This window comes from Pectinophora gossypiella, chromosome 8, assembly GCF_024362695.1.
Source record: "Pectinophora gossypiella chromosome 8, ilPecGoss1.1, whole genome shotgun sequence".
Lineage (NCBI taxonomy): Eukaryota > Metazoa > Arthropoda > Insecta > Lepidoptera > Gelechiidae > Pectinophora > Pectinophora gossypiella.
In genome coordinates this window covers 2,037,609-2,064,412 of record NC_065411.1, presented here as the reverse complement: position 1 = coordinate 2,064,412, position 26,804 = coordinate 2,037,609, and the positions used below count along the sequence as shown (strand labels likewise).

General features: G+C 37.4%; 1 protein-coding gene and 1 long non-coding RNA gene across 2 annotated transcripts in view; both read right to left on the bottom strand.

The window, feature by feature from the left end:
- The window catches only part of LOC126368858 (probable chitinase 10), a 149,649-nt gene extending 134,142 nt beyond the window's left edge, over nt 1-15,507 (bottom strand). The window contains exon 1 of the mRNA XM_050013052.1: nt 15,300-15,507. Coding sequence (XP_049869009.1) covers nt 15,300-15,302 — 3 coding nt within the window. The 5' untranslated portion in view covers nt 15,303-15,507. The remainder of the gene's footprint in view (nt 1-15,299) is intronic.
- LOC126369019 (uncharacterized) lies at nt 4,080-4,843 on the bottom strand. Its single transcript, XR_007566645.1, has 2 exons — nt 4,510-4,843; nt 4,080-4,420 (listed from the first exon to the last, which is right to left on the bottom strand). It is a non-coding gene; the product is annotated as an uncharacterized LOC126369019 (long non-coding RNA).
- Nucleotides 15,508-26,804: the final 11,297 nt, after the last annotated feature.

Here is a 26,804-nt window from a genome sequence, read left to right as displayed (position 1 = left end):
TTTTTGAACGTCAAACAAAATTAAATGACATATTACCTATGTAACTAGCTGTAAAACTACTACCACATCGGAATCTGTAACGCTGAGGGAAAGACGTGGCCAGAAAACCTCCCAGTACAGGGCCCTGATTATTGTGATATGTCCCCACCGGGATTGGAACCCGGGCCTTCAGATCGTGAGCCTAACGCTCTAACGACTAGACCACGGTCGCTGTTAAAAAACATACCCATACAAAAATCTTACTGTGTGCCGTCTAACGCGTTAGTGCAAGTAAGACAGCGGTGCGCTCTCTCCCTTACTCCTTAGCGGCTTACGGCCATTTAAGACTAAAGACTCAGAGGGGGTGAGGTAGGCGCCAGATACGAATCGGTGCGGGGGGGGGGGGGGGGGGGTTTCCCGCGTTTTCGTATTCTTTATTCTTTGACCAAAATGCTCATGTTTAAGTTTAACTATTAGGCAAAGTGGGAACTTATGTGTATACAAATGTAAGTACTTTGTTTCTTATATAAATGACATTTTAATATGTTGGAAATAAGAAATAAATTCTCTTTAACCATAACTAGGAGGAGCTCGGTGGCGCAGCGGTTAACGCGCTCGGTCTGCGATTGTTGAAGTTAAACAACTTTCGCAAAGGCCGGTCATAGGATGGGTAACCACAAAAAAAAAGTTTTCGTCTCAAGCTCCTCCGTGCTTCAGAAAGCACGTTAAGCAGTTGGTCCCGGTCGCATTAGCAGTCGTTAATAACCACCAATCCGCACTGGGCCCGCGTGGTGGTTTAAGGCCCGATCTCCCTATCCATCCATAGGGAAGGCCCGTGCCCCAGCAGTGGGGACGTTAATGGGCTGGTGATGAATGAATGAATAACCATAACTCGAGCATAGAATATAAAACTACTCTACGATAGTGACGCGACGCTACCGTTCCCTTGTTACACCTAAAATTACTGCACTAATTTTCTACGACCATCACAAAATCTATACTCAAACTAGTAACAGTTAACAGTCCTAATATATCACAGTTATCGTTCAACAGTCGTGCAACTCGCTTAGGCAACGCACCCGACTCGCTTCGTTACGTATACTATTACGTAAGTCTGTCTGTCTGTCGAAATGTTCGACACAAAGGGACTTTGGCATATGGCAACATACCGGTTAACAGTTGGTGAGTGACCTGAGGTTTTAATTTTAAAGACGTTAGGGTAGGTTTTGTAGTGAATCAGCGTGGTGGAGTATGCTCCATATCCCAGCCGGTCTTATTTTTGAATCTGTGCCCCGCAGCGGGACATATAAAGACTATTTATGCTATATTTACGTATAATGGTACAGCAATGCAGGACGGAAAGAGCAAGTCACAGGGACTGTAACCTTAAACCTGACAGAGGGCAGCAGTAACTGTCAGTACTTTTCAGAGGCCAAGAATAGGAGTCCTAATACGGCTTTAAAATAGACTACTCTGGGCGCCATCCCACTCGCGTCAGACAGAGTACTGCGGGGCGGACGGCAAGAGGGAAACCACTGCCCTATTTTTACTTAAAAAAGTAGTATGAAGAATCTACACCGACAAGATCGTGGCTCTTAAATTAGTGATGTTGATGTGTATACCCTAATATACATCCAGCAGAGCCACAATTAATTGGAAAACTAAAATTTTCATCCATTTTTGAGAGTGATATTATAATGATGTCAGATATAATCTACTAATGATATACCTACCTACTTTTATAGATTAAAATAAACTTTATGGATAGGTATGTAGTAATTTATTACCACAGGCTAAAAAAGGCGATGACTAAACTTTTAATAAATGTAATCTTAGTAAAACTATAATTAATGGACATTACCAAATTGAGCAGAGGTGACTTTTTGTCGTAATAATAATCTTGATAGCAACAGCGAATTTTATGGTAATCAGTTTACGATGTATTTTTAATATTTGTATTTTTTAATCTTTTACATATTTGGAAATATTTTTTTTCTTTTATTATTGAGTTTATAAAATGAGAAAAGCCATGACATCTTCAGATATTGTATGAAAAACTTGTTGTTTTAATAATGTGTTTCACATAATCAAAATAGGTGACGAGTAACAATACCAGGAGTGCCTACATGTCATCTTCTATCAATTTTATTACTTCCCGGGGGTCTGAGTTCAATTCCCGAGGAGGACATTGTCGAAATCACTTTGAGACTGTTTGGTAAGGACATTGCAGGCTTGAATCACCTGATTGTCCGAAAAAGAAAGATGATGTGGTGCTTCGGAAGGCTCGCTAAGCCGTTGGTCCCGGGCTGCTAGCCCAAATACCTCCACCAACCCGCAATGGAGCAGTGCTCCCATGCTCCCACCCAACCAATACAAGTTTACAAACTCGGGACCCACCTCTAGTAAGAACTGTTACCAATATGAATAAAGGACTTCCAAATAATGAACATTTTAACAAACTGTTGGCTCGGTCAATTCGTGTGTATAGGCAGGACCCGCTCCATATTCGTTCGTGACCCACCAGTGGGTCGCGATCCATAGTTTGGGAAACTCTGCCAAACACGATTCATTAACAAATGAAAAATCGACGCGTAAAAAAATACATACCTAACGTTTTACACAGTAGATATATCTGGTTGTTTTACGTAATAAAGAAGAAGCTGGTAAAAGTACACTAAAGTACAAAATAATATGTTTGTCGTGACTTTAAAAGTTAAAGCTTCAAGTAAATATACATACATAATATACATAAACTGCCTATATACGTCCCACTGCTGGGCACAGGCCTCCCTTCAATCAACCGGAGGGGGTATGGTGTATACTCCACCACGCTGCTCTACTGCGGGTTGGTAGAGATATTATGTAACTATGTATATATTATGTAACTAGCTGTAAAACTACTACCACATCGGAATCTGTAACGCTGAGGGAAAGACGTGGCCAGAAAACCTCCCAGCACAGGGCCCTAGTCCTACTGTTTCATGTTTTCCTTTCATTTTTTTTTAAATCCAGTTTGTATTACATAATTTATAGACTTAAATACAATGGTATTCCAATTGCAGTTACTTAATTACTTATATTAATCATCATCAGCCGTACGACGCCCACTGCTGGGCATAGGCCTCCCCAAAGGATCTCCACGACGATCGGTCCTGCGCTGTGCTGCGATTACTTATATTATTATTATATTATTTGCAGTTACTTAGTTAATTGCAGTCGGTGAAAGGAAAGTGAAAAATAAAGAGTGACTTTATCACAGAAACAGTGTTTTATGGCGGCATAAACAGTGGGTCAAAATTCCACTAAAAGTACAACTATTACTAAACATCTGTCCGAACTTAAATTCTGACTTACGCATCACTAATTTTAAACTATCAGCACCATTGCAAAGACGAACTCATATCGTTTCATTTTAAACCTTAAGGTCTCAAACCGTAACGGGCCCTCACAACAGCACGTTAAAGAACCGGTTACGTCCCGTATATAGGTCAAGAGAACACCGCTACAGCCTCCATACCCACAACCTGTTATCCATCCCGCTAGTACAACGGTTCTAAGTAATTGCTGTATTTATAGAACCTGTAAGCGATCTTCATTGCAACATAGATACTTTAGTACTTTGTACAGGAATGTACAGAGACGAAGGGAATTATTTCCTAACCGTGAAATAAGGGAATGATTATATTTTAAATTTGTATGAATTTTAAATGTGTATAAATCATTGGCCTATTTTTCCCTAAAAAGTGGAGAATGCTACACCGACAAGAGCGTGGCTCTTAAATAAGTGATGATTATCTGTCTGTTCGGTGAGGCGTGGATACATAGGGTGGTAATAATAAACGGAACTCAGCTGAGACCGTCCTCAAGATCATGCTTAAGACACTGTTTTTATAATATAAGAATTGTCACATTGACATGATTTTGAGGGCAGTCTCCAAGCTGAGATTAGTTTATAAATACTACCCTTAGGTTTATCAATGATGGGTGGACCTCTGACTACCTCTATTGGGATTTAGTTGTTCAACCCGAACATGTATCCGAATTCCAAATATGATATAATCTGTGGTAGGGATAAAAAAAAGAAATAAAACAACTTCCTGTTTAACCATGTAACTATAATGGTGGTTTTATTTTACTTCCACAAAATTAATTAATTAAAATCAGTGAAGTTCATTATCAAACTTATCTTTGTGCTAAACAAAAGAATTGGTCCTTCGAGCCGGATGAATTAGTCCTTCGAGTGGAATATAAGTCCTTTTTATCCACTAAATTACCGGCGGAATATACGTGAGTCTGCACAAATAGTAAGCTGCGTCTATATACGATCCCCTCGTTCTTTGCGACCGTATTTGCGTCATTACGAAGAATCTGCGAGTGGGAGGCTGCATTTGGGCACAAAAGTACCGACCGGTGTGGAGAAGACCTTCCCTGTGGCGAGTTCCTGAAGGGGATTAAAATTTATTGTGAAAATTGCTGTTGTTGAAACCGTCGCAAATTACCGGCGTGTTAGCGCGACGGCATATTACTCACCAAGTTATCCTCATATCTACAGTTTGAAGAATTTTCAACGTGTATTTCATCATTTTATGCATCATACGGTGTCTATATTTTCGACCCGTGATCAATATTGCAGAATTGCAAAAATTTCGCAACCATTTTTTGCGGCCATATTAGGGTGTATTTTGCCTTTTTATTTTACGTCGTATAACGTGTACCAACCAAGCAGCGGCGAAGAACGTGTCAAGTTGTCATCACTGCGTTGAAACGGAAGAGCCATCTCAAATTTCCTTCGAAACAGCAAGAACTTCAAGTCGTATAGTCACTCCATTTCGGTCATTCCAAGTAAGAACGAAAGAGACGGTACCAAAATTAAGGCGGAGCTATTCACGTTTTTCATAATCGATCATCATCGAACGCAGCTAAATCGAGCGTACTGCGTGTATCCGAACGGCGCAGCTGTCAGGTTGGCAACATTGAAAAAAGAAAAACGTACTTGACTAACTTCATTTCGAAGCGTGTGCGGCTTATGTTTACGATTTTGTTTCGTGTTCGATTTTGTATAATTTATAATTTGGCAAAGAAAAACATAATTGGTTGTAAAAAATATATAATAAGATACCTTTTACATATAGTACATGTAAGTATAGTTAAGGTTCTTATCGTTTTGTTGCAAAAGGTTTTTTTTACCAAAGCAGTACCTATTCAGGCACGTAATTTTATTTAGTTTCTCTTGGTGTATCTTTCTAGATTTTCAAAATGAGTGAAGATAAGGCAAAGTTAAAAGCTCTCGTCGCCGAGCGGGGATATATCAAGGGGGCTTTGTCACGGCTAAACAACTTTTGCCACGATGCTGATGCAATGGCGGCTACCTCGCGTGAGGCCTTACGTGAAAAACGTCTTCGCATATCGGAGGCTTTTCAAGAATATATGCAGTTAAACAAGGCGATTTTAGTGCTGACCGACGAGGACGCTGAAAATTACGGCGATTATGAGGACAAATATTACGAGTCTGTTGGGCTGCTGGATAAAGCCTGCTCGGGTCCACAAACCGAGGCCAAACCGAATGGCGGTGAGAATTCTAACCAAGGTACGTTTAAAAACCTTCCAAAAATTAATTTACCCAATTTTAATGGGGAGAAAGTGGTAGAATATTATCCTTTCATTAACATGTTTCGTTCTGTGATTCACACAGACAAAAAATTAAGTTCATGCGAAAAACTTTATTACTTACGCTCTTATTTGAGTGGGGAAGCCTTAGAGCTTATAAGAAATTTACCTTTAACCGACGATAATTACGTCACAGCTGTCAAACTCTTAGAAAAGAGGTATGACAATACCCCTAAAATTATTAACTATCATGTGGGCAGCTTACTGGATTTGCCTGCTTTTACTAAATGCACTGCACACAACCTGCGTTCCCTCATTAGCACTGTTAATGTTAACATGGAAGCCTTAAAGAACTTAAAACAGCCAGTGGAGCATTGGGATATACTTCTCATTAACATATTAGCTAAAAAGATTGACACCTATACTTACCGGGGTTTCCACCTTGAGAGAAATGCTAGAGAAGTTCCCACACTATCTGAATTTCTTGATTATTTAGAGAAGCGTGCATTGGCACTGGAAAACACCTCTGAGGAGAAGCAGCCATCATTTACTGCTAAGTCTACGCGAGCTCCTAAAGTCAGCGGGGTAGCGGCAGCAGAGAAGCCTCAGCCAGCATGTAAGTACTGCAAGCTTTCTCATAAATTATACGAGTGTCACAAATTTAAGATGGCTACAGTAAAGGAAAGGTGTGCTTTTGTCAGAAATCATAATTTATGTACACTGTGTCTGAATGAACATCGAGGAAAATGCATGCTACGCATCATGTGTGCTGTATGCAAACAGAGGCACAATACGCTTCTACATGTGCAGTTGCCAAGCAGTGAAGATTCATCTCATACAGCTGTTGCTATGGATGATGGGGTGAATAGGGAATGTAATGCGGTATCTATGTCTAACACTAGCTTGTCAAGGGATGTACTGCTTCCAACGGCTATGGTTGGCTTATATAATAAAAATGGGACTTTGACATATGCAAGAGCCCTATTGGACAGTGGTTCTCAAGTATCATTTGTGACAGAAAATTTAGCTAACAAGATAAACTGCAAAACATTCCCAGTTAATCAATCCATCTCTGGTGTAGTTGAGGGCACAAATAAAATTACTAAAAAGGCTGAATTTTCCGTGTGTTCATCTATAAATACATATAAAGTTGATGTGTCCTGCTGTGTGGTAAAAAATATCACTTGTGATTTGCCCCAGCAATCATTTAAAATTGATAATTTTGATATACCAGCCCATATAACGCTTGCTGATCAAAATTTCAACAAAACTGGAGAAATACAATTATTATTAGGTTGTGACATATTTTTCCAGGTCTTGCAGCGTGAATCGCTGCCCCTCACGCCGTCTGGGCCGTTTTTAATTAACACCTGCTTTGGATATGTTGTCGCCGGGACTCTACCAGTTTCATCTGGCAAGATTTATTCTTCTAATCACTGTATTAATATTAAAGTAAGTGAACCCGTGCATACATGCCTATCAGGGCAGGCAGCAAAAACAAATTTAATATCTGACTTGTCTGAACCTCAAAATGATAATTCATTATTAACACAATGTGATCGAGATGCTTTATTATTTGATTTAAATAATAATATTAATAATTTCTGGCAATGTGAAAAGGTACCTAATATTTTCAAGGAGGGGTCAACAGAGTTTCAGTTAGCAGAGGAATGCTTTAGGTCTTCTGTAAAGTTAATTAACAAACGCTTTTCTGTGGCTTTGCCTCTTAAATTAGATTTGGAAAATATACAATTAGGGGATAGTTTCTCTTATGCTCTGCATAGATTGTATAATTTAGAAAAACGTTTCGTGAAAGATGACACATTATGTCAGCAATACAAAAAATTCATACAAGATTATTTGGATGAAAATCATGCCACTTATTATGACATTAACAACTATAATTTAGATGCAGGTAACATATATTTCCTTCCACATCACCCAGTATTGAACCCGAATAGTAAAACGACTCCCGTGAGAGCCGTATTTGACGCGAGCATGAAAACGAAGCGCGGTTTATGTTTAAATGATATAATGCTCAACGGAGATGTTGTCCAAAGTGAATTGTTTGATATATTGGTGTTATTAAGAACTTATAGGTATATTTTACTATGTGATGTGAAGGCTATGTACAGGCAAATACTTGTTGATGAACCATTCTGTTGTTTGCAGAATATATTATGGCGGAATTCTTGTAATGATCCAGTACAATGTATACAGTTAAAAACTGTTACATATGGTTTAAAAAGTTCGGCATTTCTAGCTACTCGTTGTTTGATGGAACTAGCTAATAATTTCGAAAATGAATATCCATTAGCATCCTTTGTTTTAAAACATTCTAGTTACATGGATGATATTCAATGTGGTAGCCAGGATATTTCTGAGTTATGTCGTATCAAGGACGAATTAGTTAAACTTATGAGCGAGGCGAGTTTCTCCCTGCATAAGTGGTTTTCAAACTGTCCAGAAATATTGAAAGATATTCCATTAGAATTGCAATATTTAGGTAATCGTGATTTAAAGGAAAATGGTAATGTATGTATGAAAACTCTAGGTTTATCCTATGATGTGTCTACTGATGCCTTATCTATGCGTTGTCCTCAAGCTGAGATCCTTGAGAGATACACCAAGAGACAAGTTCTCAGCTTTATAAGCCAATTTTTTGATCCGTTAGGTCTGATAGGTCCAGTGATAGTGCAAGCTAAGCACTTCATGCAAAAGGTGTGGTTTTTAGATCTAAAATGGGATGATTATTTACCTGATACCCTAAATACGGAATGGGTCGACTTTGCTACTGCTTTGGTAAAAATGTCTTCTATTGATGTACCTAGAAATATTAATGTGTTTTCCTCGCAATCGTTGGAGTTAGTAGGTTATACTGACGCTTCTGATATTGCATACGGGTGCTGCTTGTATATAAGAGTTGTTGATGACAACAAAAATGTTAAAGTTAACCTATTGTGTTCTAAATCTCGTATAAATCCGAAAAATAAGAAACTTACTACACCTAGGCTAGAATTAAACGGTGCTTTATTATTGTCTATGTTGGCTAAGAAAGTATATGACGTTTTAAGTCTAAAATATAATGTAAAAACCTTTCTTTATTCTGATTCCCAGATTGTACTTGCGTGGGTGGGTACTGAGCCTGAAAAATTGGGTGTTTATGTTCACAATAGAGTGAAACAAATACAAAAATTTACTTCAAATTTTCAGTGGCATTATGTATGTACCAGTGAAAATCCTGCGGATTGTTTATCTAGGGGCTTATCACCTCAGTCACTCAAGTCCAAGTTGGGAGAATTATGGTTTAATGGACCAGAATATTTACATAGTTATGATTATGTACATTCAGATGGTAAAGGTAAAAGTCAAGTAATTACTATTACAGAACTAAAAGTAGAAAAAGAAACATGTAATTTGTGTAATATCAAAAATTCTATGTATGATGTGTTAGATAAATCTTCTGACCTTGAAAAGCTAACCAGGATTATGTGTTATGTAAACCGATTTATTTATAATTGCAATGCAAAAAATGTAAACAAGAAAAAGGGTAATTTATGTCCTGAAGAACTAAATTCTGCCTTGCTTTCTATTATCAAACTCGACCAAGAGAAGCATTTTATGCAAGAGATAAAGTCTTTAAAGTCAAATAATGTTTTAAAGTCCAATTTAAATAATTTAAATCCTTTCTTAGATTCTGAAGGCTTACTAAGAGTGGGAGGGCGTTTACAAAACGCAGACCTGACTTTCAGTCAGCGTCATCCTATTATCTTGCCAAAACAGTCTAATATTACTAGACTGCTCATTCTAAAAGAACATTTACGATTGAAACATGCTGGGCAGAAATTAATTCTCAATAGTTTGAATGAACATTACTGGCTCCTTAATGCTAATAGGGAGATAAAGTCTGTATTACATAAATGTTTAATTTGCTTTAAACTTAAAGCTAAGGCTGCTTCACAGCTCATGGGCTCTTTGCCATTGGATAGGGTGCGTATGTCTCGTCCATTTCAAATTGTGGGCACAGACTATGCTGGACCCTTCTATGTAAAACAGACTAGGGTTAGAAATCCAGTCATAACCAAGGCTTATGTTGTCATTTTTGTGTGTTTTACTACTAAAGCTATCCATATAGAATTAGCTTCCGATATGACGACTGAAACATTTTTAGCTTGTTTGAGAAGATTTATTTTTAGAAGAAATAAGCCCTCTAAGATTTACTGTGACAATGGATCATATTTTAGGGGAGCTAATAATGTTTTAAAAGACTTATATAATATGCAGTCTTCCACAAAACACCAAAACGATGTTATAAATTATTGTAACAGTGAAAGGATTCAATTCCATTTTATTCCCTCTTATTCTCCGATATTTGGTGGTTTGTGGGAAGCTGGCGTGAAGAGTATTAAATATCACTTGAAAAGAGTAATTTCAGATACTGTTTTGACATTTGAAGAATTGTACACAGTCTTAGTACAAATAGAAGGAATATTGAATTCTCGTCCTCTTACTGCTATGTCTAGAGATCAAAGTGATATGTCTTACTTAACGCCTGCGCATTTTTTAACTGGATCACCTATTACTTCATATCCAGAATTAAACCTAGTTGATACTAAAGTAGGTAAACTTAGTTTCTGGAAACAGTGTATGCAAATGCAGCAGAATTTTTGGAAGCAATGGCATAAGCAGTATTTAGTAACTTTGCAAAATAGACCTAAATGGCAAAATGTTCAGCCGAACTTGAAAGAAGGGATGTTAGTCCTTTTAAGGAATGAAAACGCTTCACCTTTGAAGTGGCCAGTTGGTAGAATCATTAATGTCTTTCCAGGCAAAGATGGAAGAGTTCGAGCTCTTGATATAAAAACATTTAAAGGGTCTATTGTTAAAACTAGTATCATGAATGTTTGCCCCTTGCCTCTAAATGATTCCTAAGTATATAATGTTACTTATTATTAATAGTTTTTAAGTAGTATTATTCATTGATAGATATAGATAACTCTATTATTCATGTAGCTTTCTTAGGTATCAGTATTACTTTCTAAATTAGATTTTTTGCTAGAGGGCAGTTTACCACTTATTTTTGGTAAAAATATAAGTTTATGCTTAGATTAAAATCTCTTAGAAGTTCCTAATTTATTTTGTTTGTAAAAATCTACGTAAAAATATTTTTGAAGTAGGTAATTTATGTTTTGTTTTAACTTTGTATAGCATTGTGTAAACTGTAAGCTTATTTTGATTTAAACATAACAAACATACCTTTAAGTAGATTTTTTATTAAATTCATGTTATTTTCATTTGTAAAAATACTTATACCTCATAGTAGGATTTTTAGGTTTTATGATTGTTATTTAATTGTGTAAGAGTAAAGTAGTTAAACTCATTTTTTATTTTCTCAATTTATACTTACCTACTAATTGTTAGTGGAAACGTTCTTAAGTAACTTTTTGATTATTAATGTAACTTTGTTTATTGATACTTTTTCAAACTTAGTGGTTGGTACTTACTTGATTTAAGATAATTTTAAGTGCCCCCCCCAATCTGTTCAACCCGAACATGTATCCGAATTCCAAATATGATATAATCTGTGGTAGGGATAAAAAAAAGAAATAAAACAACTTCCTGTTTAACCATGTAACTATAATGGTGGTTTTATTTTACTTCCACAAAATTAATTAATTAAAATCAGTGAAGTTCATTATCAAACTTATCTTTGTGCTAAACATTAGTCGTTAGCTTGATGCCAAGTGAGTTGTACGAGAGGTTTCTTAGCCATAAACTCATGATTATATCCCAATTGCGGTTGTCATATTTTTTATTTTGGCAGTCCACGTTAGTCCCGACTATAAGCCGTAAAAACCCCTCCACCAACCCGCAGTGGAGCAGCGTGGTGGAGTATGCTCCATGCCCCCTCCGGTTAACTGAATGGAATTCAACGGATGCCTGTACCTAGCAGTGGGACGTATATAGGCTGTTTATGTTAAAATAATATCAGGCCCCTGCACGTCTTCCAAATGTCCGGGAATCCATAGTCCCGAGATATGGAAAATAATAATAGAACATTAACCACCTTACAAATAAAAAATAAACCAGGGATGAACGTGGGTTAAGTATTTGACAGCCAAGCAAAGTTCAGTCGAAATGCATGATAATTGTCCGATCTCTCTATCTATCCATAGGGAAGGCCCGTGCCCCAGCAGTGGGGACGTTAAGGGGCTGGTGATGTGTGTATGATAATTGGATTCAATTGTGCTTGGCTGTCAAATTCTTAAACCCACGTTCATCCCTGGTTCATTTTTTATTTGTAAGGTGGTTACAGGATAAACTTATATGTTATGTTATGATTATTATTAGAAAAACCTTCCACGTGCTAAAAGACAGTGATTAATAATTGCAAACCTATTAAACGCCAATCATCATTACTTTATAAGCACTGTTCACAATAAGACAAGTAATTAAACGCATCTTATCATTTTTTAAACAAGTCCAATAATAAATAATAGGTAATAATGATCTCGTCAATCGTTTCATGCGGAAAACCACGGGAGCTCCGTGGTTCCTTCGCAATGAAAATCTGCACATTGACCTAGGTCTGCCAACCATTCCCCAATGGCTCAAATTAGCTTCCCAACGTTTTTTCGATTCTGCTCCGCACCACCCAAATCCCCTGGTAGTTGCGGCTTCCGAGTTTATTCCGCTTAGGGACGGTACTGAAAAGTATCGGCGTCCGAGGGGCGTAATATACGATCCCGACGACCCGATTACTCTAGCCATAGAGGCAGCCAATCAGCTCGCGACACTAAATACTTCAGGGCCCCGATACCGACCCCGCCGGCGTGGTCGACGATTTCCTTCATTCAGCGCTTATCGCTATCGACTTACTAGGGTCGATTAATTATTCGACGACGCCCTGAGCCGAGGTTCGCGCCCAACTGGGCACCCTCAGGCCTGTTGTCTTAAACGTTGTACCGGGTGAGAGCCTTCAGCGCTCCCCATTTGTCCGGCCAAGTAGTTAATGCCATCTGCGGCAAACCTACAATATGTCAAGTCAAAAAAAAAAATGATCTCGTCAAAGATTCTTTCCTTATGGCGCTAATGTTTGTTTATCTTACAATACCGTACAGAAGAATTCGGAAACCTTTTTACGGTGCCGTATCTTTTTTTTACGTGACTTATAAGCCGTTGGTCCCGGCTGAATTAGCAGTCGTTAATAACCATCAATCCGCACTGGGTCCACGTGATGGTTTAAAGCCCGATCTCCCTATCCATCCATGGGGACGGCCCGTGCCCCAGCAGTGGGGACGTTAATGGGCTGATGATGATGATGATTCATTAGCCATCCTAAATTCATACCATAAACAACCAAATCCCCATTCATCCTTCCATACTATTCTCTCTTACTTTCTACTCACTTTCCTACATGTATAAAGTCGTGATGGGAGTGGTGGAAGCGAAGCTGGTGTGTCAAGATCGGAAGTAGAATTCCGTGTTCTCTGCCTACCCCAACGGGGAACAGGCGTGAACTTATCGAGACGCATAGAGCACGACATTGAAAACTATGCCTTTTTGCGTAACAGAATGAATGAATATGTAGAAGTTGAAACTAGTTCAAGAACGAAGGTTTTGACTTGTGCTTGCATTGTGCATACGCGGAGACAATTTCGACTGTAATTACTTAATTTTACTGTTGAAATTATTCCGGCTAAGTAGTTAATGCCATTTGCGGAAATATGATATATAAATAACGTCAAAAAAATGTTGGGTTTATTTCTTATTTTAGTTAGGTTTGTGCCTAAGTGGCTGAATAGCAATATTGCTTTTTAAGGTAAATTGCTTTGTTGTGGCCTTTTACATATTGTTACAAACATACCGTTATTTTTTTTTTATTATGAGCACATGAGCTATAAAACTAAGAATATATTTTAATCAATGTCAGTAGTACCACGGGAAAAAAAATTCCCGTGGTACTACTGGTAGTACTACCAGTACTAAACCTAACCCCCTAGGCTTAATGTTCTTTCGATTTGTTACATGTTATCTCGATAAAGATTAGGATGGAAATTTTAAAATAACGTTTCATTTAATTTTCATTAAATATTAAAGAAAGATGGCCAAGTGATAAGAATATCTATAATAAAGGGTGCTAAAAATCCTATAAGTATAGGAGACTAAGGAAGAATATGCAGAAGTTTAGGAAGGATAGAAGGTTGGAGCTTGGAAGGTTGTTAGGTTCTTATTGGAAATGTCTTTAGAAAAGTTTCAGTACGATCTACTCTAAACGAGCGTGCGTTTATGAAACGATTGATGAATGTGGAGGAAGCAAGAGAAGTGTGTCAGGATCGAAGCAAATGGTGTTCCATAGTCTCTGCTTACCTCGGTGGGAAATAGGCGTGAGTTTATGTACGCACGTATGCAATTACAATAGTTTTTAAGAACGTCTAGGACCCTGTGCCGAGGTAGTTTTTGCAGCTACTTTTCCTCGGCTATACATTTTGGGAAGCTGCAGTTTAGACGTTATAAAGATTGACGATTCATATTACCAACTGAATATAGACATTTTCCAGTTTTGATTTTATCATTTTACACAAATCGGTTCATCACAATATGCATCAGTATCATAAGATTGGAAATGGATGCAAGTTGTCCTTGTTGTGGTTTTGCCAAAAAAATATTTTTTTTATTTCCAATTTTCTTTCGACAAAAAACAAAGAAAGGTCATGTTTACCGCAACAGAGTTTAATCAGTTTAGTTTTGCGTGACCGTAAGTGAAAGCCGAAATAGGAGACGTAACAAAAATACCGCTAAAGAAATTTTAATTTGAGAAATCGAAGAAAAAAATGCTGCATAACACATAAGTGCAATAATAATATTAATTTCTCGAAAGTTTTAAGAGAAATGTGCAAAATATCGCCACAGTAACACAATTTACTGTACAGTCGCCGATAAAATTGATCTCGACAACTTTCTACATCTAATATGACTTGTAAATTGCGCTATTTATAATTGAGATGCAGTCTACAGTATTTGCAAAGAGAAATGTAAGCAAGGCAAATAATGTAAGTACATAGCATACATTTTGATAAGTACATTATGTTCTTATTTTACTTGCAAGTAGGTGTAGTTCCTGTCTGTTTTGATACGCACCATAATTACTTACTTAGAAACAAAAATGTAAGCCTGATTGGCATCGAAAGTTAGGTAGTAACTTTTTTGAAAGGCTTTGTCTCAGTAATCGCATGAAAAAGTATATCAAACAAGGCATAAAGGTAGATGTAGTGCGAATGCGCGCGAGTCGATTTCTAGCGCCGATTGTTAACCACTTTCACCCAGTGAAACCGTGTGTTTTTATCCATTGTCGGCCGCAACGCGCCGCGCGCAACCGTTTCGAATATCGAACGTAGCTAATACCGAAATTTCAAAATATGGAATGATAATATAACATTTTTAAGGTCGATTATTTATCTGAATTCTGAGCTTGACTATACTTTATTTTAAAGAAATTTTTAACTGAAAATGTTGTTAATTATTTCCATGACCTCGAAAATTATTATAAATATCTTTCCAAATCCAAAAACAATAAATTGACGAATCTAAAAAAAATCAATAAATAACTAATTATTAACAAAATTATTTTAACAAAAAATAAATGGCAAAAAAGTACCTACAGTAAAATATTACTATTTTTTTCAAAAAGCTAGAACTTTCATAAAACTCACCATTTTCTCCAAATTCCTTTTAAAAACACTCCAAGGGTACAATCTTCCGCACTAACACTGCTGTACAGCACTCAAAGTCACACACGTAAAAAAACCCACGAAAAAAAACCACTATATAAACTATTCGTTGATCGATATTTTATATATATATTTATTCATATATCTATATAGAAAGCATGTCGTGGTCCTGGCGTCTGTCCGGGTTGAAAGACAGTCGTGGACTGAACACGGTTTGAAAGCAAAAGATCGTTTTGCCTTCTAGCAATTCTTGGTGCGCCTGCGCTGATACGCAGACATAACTGTCTTGGTGCTTGACAGGAATTTTTAATGGGGATAAAAATGAAAGTGCTTTTGAATTGGGTGCAATGGACCTGTCCGAATGATTTTGAGCTTGGTTTATTTATTGTTTGATTGATTTGTAGTGTTATTTTTAAACCTTATTTAGTTAGTCACTATTGTATACAAACCTTTATTTAGTTATTTACAAATACATAGGTACAGCATTACGGAGTAACCTGCTGTATGGCGAAAAAACAATATATTATAAACTAATATACCAATATAAACAATAAAAAAATAGCACAGGAAAAATTACAAGAATAAAATTAAAAGGTAAACTTACACAAAAGGATTGTAATATCAGAAGCAATGGATATATATATTTTTTCTATTGATTAAATTCATTCACTTTTAAAAGTTAATTCGTCTCTTAATCGGTTGTGAGACCAATACGTACTTACTATTTAAAAAAAAAGCCGTAACTTTTAAAAAAGGCCGTAAGCGTGGCCAATTATTGGTCAGCAAAAAAATAATATCGATCGCCATCGACTCGCAAAGAAGATTTAAAAAAAAACATAGCATACTTAAATATTTTTATGCACTTTTTTTTATACAGCAACTTTTTCGTCTTTTTTTACGTATTGTAGATTTGCCGCAAAGGGTATTAACTATTTGGCTAGACAAAATTAAATGGGGAGCGCTGTGTACTCTCACCCGGTACAAAATTTAAGACAACAGGCCTGAGGGTGCCCAATTGGGCGCGAACCTCGGCTCAGGGCATCGCCTCAGACGATAATATGTGAAAGAATTAATGATCGATTAGGCGGTAAATGACAGCAGTAACTGTTACTGGGTATATCACTAAAAGAAACGCGGTAAATGGTTGAGCCAAAAGAATGTTTAACAGTGTCAACAATTACAAGCCGTTAACTTCCTAAGAAAACATAATTGACTATCTACTTACCTGTTGCTACGAACTTACCTGATTTTTGATGAGATTTTAATTTAAATTACCTAATGTACCGTGCAATGCTGAATCAAGTTCTTAACGATGGGTCGCTACCAGTTTTTCGAGTTTTATCGTTTGTTCAGATTTGATCATCATTTCGTCAGTTACCGTCCACACAGTTTTACACAGACACTACACATTGACATTATCGGACGCGCACATCTGTGTGTGTGACGTGTGACACCATACGATTCAAGACAAAACTATGTTCGAGGGGGGTTGAGGTAAACCTATCTCAGACGCTGGCGGGGAACGGAGAGGTGCCGTTCTATACGTAGTATTATTCCTTATTCTATATACCGTCGTGAAAGTGTGTCAATAGTAATTGAATAAATCGCTCTTAGCGATAAGTCCTTGCACACTTAAGAAGAAGTATTCCTTTTTTCCTATAAGTATCTAGTGAATGTGTTTGAAATAAAGTGTTTTGTTATTCATCAGCTTCATTACCTCCCTCCCTAGCGTTATCACGTTTTTCACTGAGTCCACTCACTTTAGGGAGGTTTCCTTACTTTATTCCCCTTATTATTATTATTTAAATATAAATATAATATTATATTCATCACATCACTAATTTAAGAGCCACAATGTTGTCGGTGTAGCATTCTCCATTCTTGTCTATCAAAGGCCAATTCTTGCAGTTCCTTATAAGACGCGACGTTCACCTTCTCTTTAATCTGTTCCATGTAAGTTCTACTTGGTCTTCCCCTTTCTCTCCTTCCTTGTAGCTTCTCATCTATGATGTTTTTAGTAAATTCGTCGAGTCTTATTTTGTGTCCAATCATCTTACCTCTTCTGTTCTTCTTCTGCTTCTTTTTTCCTTAATATTTGCCCCTTTTCCCTTACTCTTACTATAACTTCCTCATTAGTAACCCCTTTAATCAAACTTCTTCTTCATTTTTCCATCCTACTTCAACACGACATTTCAAAGGCCTCGAGTCTCTCTGTGTCTTTCAGCGTCAGTGTCCAAGTTTCAGATCCATAGAGGGCTTATACTCTATACAAAAGTTTTGATACATCATTTGCTGATTACTTTGGCTCTCTTAGCCTTGAATATGCATCCCTTGTTATGGAAGCCTTGTTTTGCCATTGCTGTTCTGATCATAAGTCTTATTAAGAATTATTATCAAATAAAATGTTATTTAGGCAGTTGTATTATCAAGGTATATCGTCAAATTATTTTTTTTAAAGCTAAATATCAATGATTGTACCAAAAGTATCAAGATTACTTCATCTCTGTTTCCCACAAGCTTTTTGTCAAAGTAAAAACGTATGCATGTTTCCTTTCACCCCTTACGAATGTCACATTAGTGGGACAGAGACAACGATACGTTTGACATTCGGAAATTGTCACAAAGCCTCATTAGTTTTAGTGGACTTCCTTAATAAAAATTTTAGGCATATTGATCGTTTATTTAAAATTAAATTAGTATTTTTCATGTGTAGGAATAAGTATATGAAGCTTGCATGTAGTAAAATCAAGAAAAAAGGATGATTTTTCTCCTATGCGTACATAGCTCCACCAAACATAGCTAAGAACACTCTCGACTGATATACCTTTCAAACAAAGAAAAAAACCACATTAAAATCGGATCATCCGTTATTACACATTATTACACATCTACACAGACACGTCAAACTTATAACACCCCGTCGTTTTTTGCGTCGGGGGTTAATAATGGTACTGACGTTAAATACGAATTGCAATACAAAAGACATCAACGAACACGTTCAATTATTTTTTTTCCTGCATTTTTTTCTCAATTTGGAAATTCTCTAACCTATGTATGCCAGACACCAGACCTTCTGATCGTAGATGTCGCAGTCACATCGTTAGAACCGGAATCTTTCGATTTTGCTAGAAAAAATAAAATCTTACCATAACTAATCAATTGGTTCTATTAAAATAACTACAATATTATGAACGGTGCGTGGTCTAGTGCCTAGAACATAAGTTTTTCGATCCAAAGGTCCCTAGTTCGAATCTCAGTGGGGACATACCTAATCACAAAAACCAGTGATCCCAGTTTGGTTAGGATATTATACACCTGATTCTCCGAAAGTAAGAGGATCCGTGCTTCGGAAGGCACGTCAAGCAATCAGTCCTAGCTACGAAAATGTCAATGTGTAGTGTCTGTGTAAAACGAGGTTTTTGTATGAAGTTTCCTAGGTGTGCTATACTCACGGTTTTCTTACTCACATTTGTATTCACATATTTCTACTCGCAACTAGCAGACTGATTTCATTGTGAAGTGAAAGTCTTCCGCCTTGCTACCGAAATCGGTCGCAAATTCCTGTCATAGCACTCTCATAATAATGTTACGAATATTGATTTATTGCTGTATTCATTACATGACATAAAGAGCTGGGTGCGTTTTTAGGGTTCCGTATCCAAAGGGTAAAAACGAGAGTCTGTTACTAAGACTTCACTGTCTGTCTGTCCGTCCGGCTGTCTGTTATCAGGCTGTATCTCAAAAACCGCTATAGCTAGACAGTTTATATTTTCACATGTATTATGTATTACTGTTGCTGCTTTAACAAAAAATACTAAAAACAAAATAAAAAAAAATATTTAAAGTGGGCTCCCGTACAACAAACGCGATTTTGTGTGCCTTTTTTGCTTGACTGAGAAGTGTGTCAGGATCGAAGCAAATGGAATTCCATAGACTCTGCTTACCCCGGTGGGAAATAGGCGTTAGTTCATATATGTTCTACTTGATATGAATAGCAATACGTAAGCAATGTGAAAAATTATTCAAACTGTTGTTTACCTAATTAATGTCGGAACCTTTCGTGCGCGAATCCGACTTACACTTGGCCTTTGTTTACATTATTTATTGTAGTTATGCAGCGTTAGGCGTCAACTACTTGGCCGCACTAATGAGGTGCGCTGAGGGCTCCCGAGACAAAAAGTAAGTTTACAGCCCTGAGAATGCCACTATTGTAGGAATCATCATCATCATAGTTAATAGTAACCCTGACACCAATGCCGTGTTTATCAAAACTTACAAGTCTACACGTTGACAGGCTACAAGTTACAAGTACGTGTAAATTACGTTTATCAAAAAAAGTAGATGGATTGTAAAATATACTAGTGAAATTAATATTGACACTTGTAACATGTAATTTACATGTGTAGTTTTAAACACATTCTTGTAATAATAAAAATTTATACAAGATTATTTCTTGTAATATAGGACTTGTAAGTTTTGAAAAACAGGGCACAGGGTTGATAAAGAACGGTCACTGACCTCACGAGTGGAGTGTTTTCTTGTCATCTTCTATCGTGTGGGTTGTGAGATGGATTACTAAGCCCATAAACCCTGGTGTCAGGGTTACTATTGAGCCGCCATAGGCCCCTGACATGGCTCATGTAACGACTACGTACAGTCATGAGCAATATAATGTACCCACTTTAGGACTCTGTCGCACTAACATATTTGACATTTAGTGAGATTTACAGTTCCATTTGTCAAAAAAGTTATTGTGACATGGTACCAAAGTGTATACATATTAATGCTCGTGACCGTACTTACGTCAGTAAGTAGTAACCGGGACCAACGGCTTAACGTGTTTTCGTGTGACACCTTTATAATTGTTAGTCTATTTATATCCTACTGCTGGGCAAAAACCTTCCTTATTTACTACACAATTGTTTAGAATAAAAAAACAAGAACTCACGTCTTTGCTCCATTTAGCCCATAGAAAATCTGTTGCTATCTTTCTCACAATAAGTAGGACATCATGAAATTTTAGACGAAAGGTCGAAATCGTGAGAATAAATAAAGCCAGCTTAAAAATGAAATAAAAAAGGCGGTCTAAATAACTAAAAATAGACAAATAGGCTAGTTTCCAACTAGTCAAATCAGTTACTTTTTACTAACCGTCAAAAACGGCCTCCGTGGTCCAGTGGTTGAGCGTTGGGCTCACGATCCGGAGGTCCCGGGTTCGAATCCCGGTGGGGACATATCACAAAAATCACTTTGTGATCCCTAGTTTGGTTAGGACTTTTCAGGCTGATCACCTACCTGTATGTCCAAAAAGTAAGATGGTCTGTGCTTCGGGGGGCACGTTATGCTGTTGGTCCCGTCTATTAGCCGTAAAATCACCTCCACGAACCTGCAGTGGAGCAGCGTGGCGGAGTTTGCTCCATACTCCTTCCGGATGACTTAAGGGAGGCCTGAGCCCAGCAGTGGGACGTATATATTCTGTTTATGTTTATGTTGGCTCAAAAAAAAGCTATGTATAATGACGTTTACTATTAATAAACAGCCTAGTACGTCCCACTGCTGGGCATAGGCCGTTCCTTACCAGGTCAGAGCCCTTACCGCTCCCCATTTTTCCGGCCAAGTAGTTAATGCCATTTGCGACAAACCTACAATAAGTTATGTCAAAAAAAAAATAACCGGAAAGGGTATGGAGCATACTCCACCACGGTGCTCGCGGGTTGGTGGGAGATGCAAATAAAAAAATATTACGATATAAATCAACTGATTCCATCAATCGATAAACAGATGTAATCGAGATAACCATCGTTATTTATTTTAATAACTCAGACGAGTTATTTACCATAGAACTACTCCTATATAATTTGCTTTGCTACACAAAGATTCGTATCACAACCGGACCAATTTATAAAACCTCTGCGCTGCATTAAGAAACCCCGATATCTATGCAGGTTTACTATGGAGTCCAAAGTGGGAGAGGTCTAATAAGTTGGTTGACAGAACTACTTTCACCTACTGAAGTACATTTTGCAAGGTGGCCTCAATTCGAAATTGCACCGAGACAATTACTGCGCAGAATGCATACATGTAGATTATGAAAGTTAAAAAAAAGTACTTTTAATGTCAATGACAAATTGATCTTACCTAGATGTTGGAAATGCCATATGCTTCGAGTTAAAATAAGCCAATGTGCTAATCATAACAGGTTTATAATAACAACCAAGTTTGAGCAACCAACCAACTCAATGACCCGATAATGTTGTTTTTTTTTTCAACCTAATTTTAATTAAAACACATAATAATGGGTTCTTACCGCGTTTAAATCAGGGATATGAGACTCCCGATATTTCGACACTGTTGCAAGTGCCGTGATCACCGTATGACTGATGAGATTAGAATGGAGTAGGTAGATCCATAATTTTCTACGGGCAGACATATCTGTCTACCTACTCCACTCCAATCTCATCAGTCATCCCGTGATATCCCTGATTTCATCGCAGATTTCATTGCAACGCAGTAAAAACCCGTTATTATGTGTTTTAATTATGATAATAACCGTGTAAACTTAAAACAATGTATAACTTAATTTTAGTTTCATAGCTCTCAAAATTGTCTTTCACTGATTGTAATTAAGAGATGGAGCTAGTTTTACTCATGTAAAATTTAATTATTTATTTAATTTTAATTTAATGTAATTTTATAAACAAATAATTATAATTTAACATGACACACCATGACAACCACCATGTCACCATGATTTGACATGTTGTCCTCTGACATGATGGAATAATGTTATGGGCGATAGGCTGATCCCTTATCACCATAAGGTTTATCATATCCAGCTTACGACATCGTATCAACAGTGGCTCCAAGTTGTCTTTACTTGTGGCTCTGCCCACCCCATTAGGGATTACGGGCGTGAGTTTATGTATGTGTGTGTATGTGTTATAATTTAAATTACCCAAACTGTACGTATACACCGGTTTAAATAGGTTAACTACAGCAAAGATATAGAGACATATAAGTTACTCCTTTGCTCCGTGGTGGAGTATGCTCCATACCCCTTCCGATTTTATTTTTTTGACGTGACTTATTGTAGGTTTGCCGCAAATAGCAACAATGAGTGTAAATAAGAGATGGAACTAGTTTTACTCCTGTCAAATTTAATTATTTAATTCATAATTTACTTTTAATTTAGTTTAATAAATATTTAACCGATTAAAATTATATTTTAAATGTTAAGTATTTTCTCTTGAACCTTGACGTTGGCAGAATCATCGTTTCTTAACGATGCAGCCTCAAACAAGAAAATATAATAGAATTTATTAATAAATAATTACGATTTTAGATAACCGGTGTATAGATAGGTTAACTACAACCGTCTACCTGCTTTTCTATTTCTGTGATCCTTACAACACATCATTTAATTTTAATAATGATAAGCACCTGACTGCAATACCTGGTTTTTATCTCGAATTTCAGCAGAGACCACAGATAATAAACGAATGCACGTGTTGGCCAAATGTCGATAGCAGCCAGATTCAAGGCAAACCTGTAACTTTGAAATGTCGACAGTCGTTTTAAACTCATAAAAAATGGAATAAGTAGGAACGTCGTCAGAATTCAAAATGGATGATCTGTTTCATTCCAGAAGTTTTATATTTCATTTATTATGTCCGACTATGTAGACATTCGCTGGATGCGGGCAGCGCAGGACCGATCGTCGTGGAGATCCTTGGGGGAGGCCTATGCCCAGCAGTGGGCGTCATACGGCTGATGATGATGATGGTGATGATGATGTAGACATTCCTATCCAGAACTACACAGAATTGATATACAGCCTATATACGTCCCACTGCTGGGCACTGGACTTCCTTCAATCAACCGGAGGGGGTACAGAGAGTACTACACCACACTGCTTCAGTGCGGTTTGGTGGAGGTGTCTTCGTAGGGTTCTACGTTATTTCCTTATTCTATGACGTTATACCACATAGGTCTGGGTACTTTACTTATACTATAGCACAAAAATATAATTATAAGCCTTAGGTTTTTTAGGTATTAATGGAATACTAGATACAAACAACTTCTTTCTTTTTTGAAGTCGGTTATAATAAGTGCCGGTGGCGAGCATTGATACTAAATCTAAAATGTATGAAAGGGTTTATCAAAACTTACAAGTCTACACGTTCACAAGCTACAAGTTATTCAAAAGTAAGTACGTGCAAATTACGTTTCCCAAGAAATGAAAAAAGAGATTGTAAAATATACTTGTAAAATAAATATTGACACTTGTAACATGTATTTACATGTGTAGTTTTGATATACACATTCTTGTAATAATGAAAATTTTTACAAGAAAATTTATTCTAATACAGGGCTTGCAAGTTTTGATAAACAGGGCACAGGTGTGAGCTTGTAAGTCTGTAGGACCAGACAATACATGATTATAGTAGTAAGGAAAGAAATTAAAAGGTCGTTTATCTGGAACGAATTCTATGAAAGGTAAGTCAACTACAAATCTAAGACTGAGACATATTGTATTATTACTCTCCCACGATAAACGAGGTAATTAAAATTAGAACTGCTATTAAAAGCATGTTTTAAGTATGTCAAATATGACACAAGTAAAGGAAACTAAGGTATAATTCTAGTTAGAGCGGGCAGTCGGAAACGGTGCTTTGAATTCACATGAGTGTGCATTTTTATAATTAAAGTAAACGGATTCGATTTGGAATTAAAGAATGTAGCCGCTAATATATGCTTCTACATGTATGAACATTTCCCCGGAGACGTGAACATCAACAGAGCGCCCTGTAAGTATTTCCCATAGAAAAAATATTATTTACAACATTTTAGGACCAATTTACACCTTCTCTTCTCTTCTTCTCCCATGTGGGTTGTGAGGTGGAGTAACAACCTCATCAACCCTGGTGAAAGGGCTATTATTGAGCCGCCAAAGGTCCCTGACATGGCTCATGTAACGACTACTTACTTACATCAGTAAGTAGTAACCGGGACCAACGGCTTAATGTGCCTTACGAAGCACGGATTATGTTACTTTCGGACAATCAGGTGATCGCCTGTAATGTTGTAACCAAACTAGGGACCACAAAATATTTTTGTGATATTACCCCACAGGGAATCGAACCCAGGACCTCTGGATCATTACACCTTTATTCAGTGTAAACTGGCTCAGTTTTACGAAACCATTCAGGCGAATTGGACTACTATAGGAAACAAAATAAACAGCCCACATATGTGCTACTGCTGGGCACAGACCTCCCCTCAATAAACCGAAGGGTATGGGGCATACACTATCACGCTGCTACACTGAGGGTTGGTGGACGTGTTTTTTCGGCCGGAATCAACGACTTGACGTGCTCTCCAAAGCCTGTGCCCGAAATCATCTTACTTTTTGGGACAATCAGGTGAATCAAGCACAAACAAGATAATATCATCACCACTAATTTAAGAGCCACGCTCTTGTCGGTGTAGCATTCTCCATACTACTTTTTAGGGAAAATAGAGCAGTAACTTATTCCCTTTATAATAAGATAGTACTTTTCGAATAGTTTGGTTTCTGTATGACGTCAGTGGGATAGCGTCCAGAGTAGTCTACTTTGAAGCCGTACTAGGACTCCTGTCCTCCGTCTCTGAATAGTACTGACAGTTACTGCTACCCTCTGTCAGGTTTCAGTTACGGTCGCTATGACTTGGCCCTTCCGTTCTGCATTGCCGTACTGATGGCTCCCATCTATAAAAAAAAAACGTAAATGGTGTAAACTCGCCCGCAGACCAGTACCGTGTTTATCAAAACTTACAAGTCTATACGTTCACAAGCTACAAGTCACAAGTACGTGTAAATTACTTTTCTTGAAAAAGGAAAACACACATTATAAAATATACTAGTGGAGGAGCTGGGTGGCGTAGCGGTAAACGCGCTCGGTCTGCGATTGTTGAAGTTAAGCAACTTTCGCAAAGGCCGGTCATAGGACGGGTGACCACAAAAAAAAGTTTTCATCTCGAGCTCCTCCGTGCTTCGGAAGGCACGTTAAGCCGTTGGTCCCGGCTGCATTAGCAGTCGTTAATAACCATCAATCCGCACTGGGCCCGCGTGATGGTTTAAGGGCCGATCTCCGGACGATAATGGGCTGATAATGATGATGATGAATGATGACTAGTGAAATAAATATTGATACTTGTAACCTGTAATTTACATTTGTAGTTTCGATAAACACATACTTGTAATAATGAAAATTTTTACAAGAAAATTTATTGTATACAGGGCTTGTAAGTTTTGGTAATTAAGACACAGAATGCGATTTGGGACAATACCCACATAAAATGTCGTCTTTTGATCGTTGAACTTTAAACATACCTTCGGAATGGTTTATTTGTCCAGTAGTTTCGTCGTCGTCTCGTTATAATTAAACAGCTCGGCCACAGCCTTTAAAGCTTTCACGGCGAACCGGTATGTCAGCCTCACTTCCTGTACTAAATGTCGGCCTATATCCGCCCACTGGGCTGCACAGTGGTCGCGAATCTTGGCCCAATTTTGATGTATAAGGATGTGATTGGTTTGACAACCGGTTAGATCCCAACAAGGTTGCTGAGACAGATTTCGAACACTTTGGAAAGACAGGCGCTTTACCATAGGGTATTTCATTAGGTCAAAGATAACATAATCTCACGACCAATCAGATTAACGAGATAACACGACATGAGACGAGACACACGAGACGACACGTGAGTGGGTAGTGTAGATGAACTAAGTACGCACACCTCGCCGATCTTTCTGTTAGACCAACGTAATAGGTGGTGGTGTTAATGTGATGATACCCGCCGTATCGCAATATAAAAAGCTTTACTAGAAAATGGTGCTAATTCCTGTAAATACCATCTAATTTTATTTTAAGTTATATCTGTCATTTTCTTATCCGCCGAAAAGGAAAGGGACGGGTAATCGACAAGCATAAAATTTATGGAACACACGTCAATTTTAAGCACAAATCTAAACCAACCGTCTAAAAATTTTACATCCGTCAATAACCCGACACAGTTAAGTAGACAGCACGTCAAACGGATTGCATACCAGCGACGTACCTCTTGATTCGCCCGGGTTATTCATTCATTCACTCATTCTTCCTAAAATTAAGAGCTGTGAATCATCCGTCCCTTTCCTTTTCGACGGATATGAAAATGACGGATATAACTTTAAATAAAATTAGGCGGTGTCTGCAGGAATCGGGGCCATTGTGTTATAACAGCACGAATCCTTCACAAACTGTACTTATATCACTGCACACAAAATTATTTCCGTATTTATACGAGTAACAGTTACAGTAACGAGAATTAGACAGAAAGAAAGAGGATTGTTTGAACATGAAGTGTGTGCTAATAACTCAAAAATGATACAACTCGAGTTGTATTACATTTCACTGACGGTACAGAAATAGAAGCCTAAGATGATCAACAATTAATTAATTTTTTCTT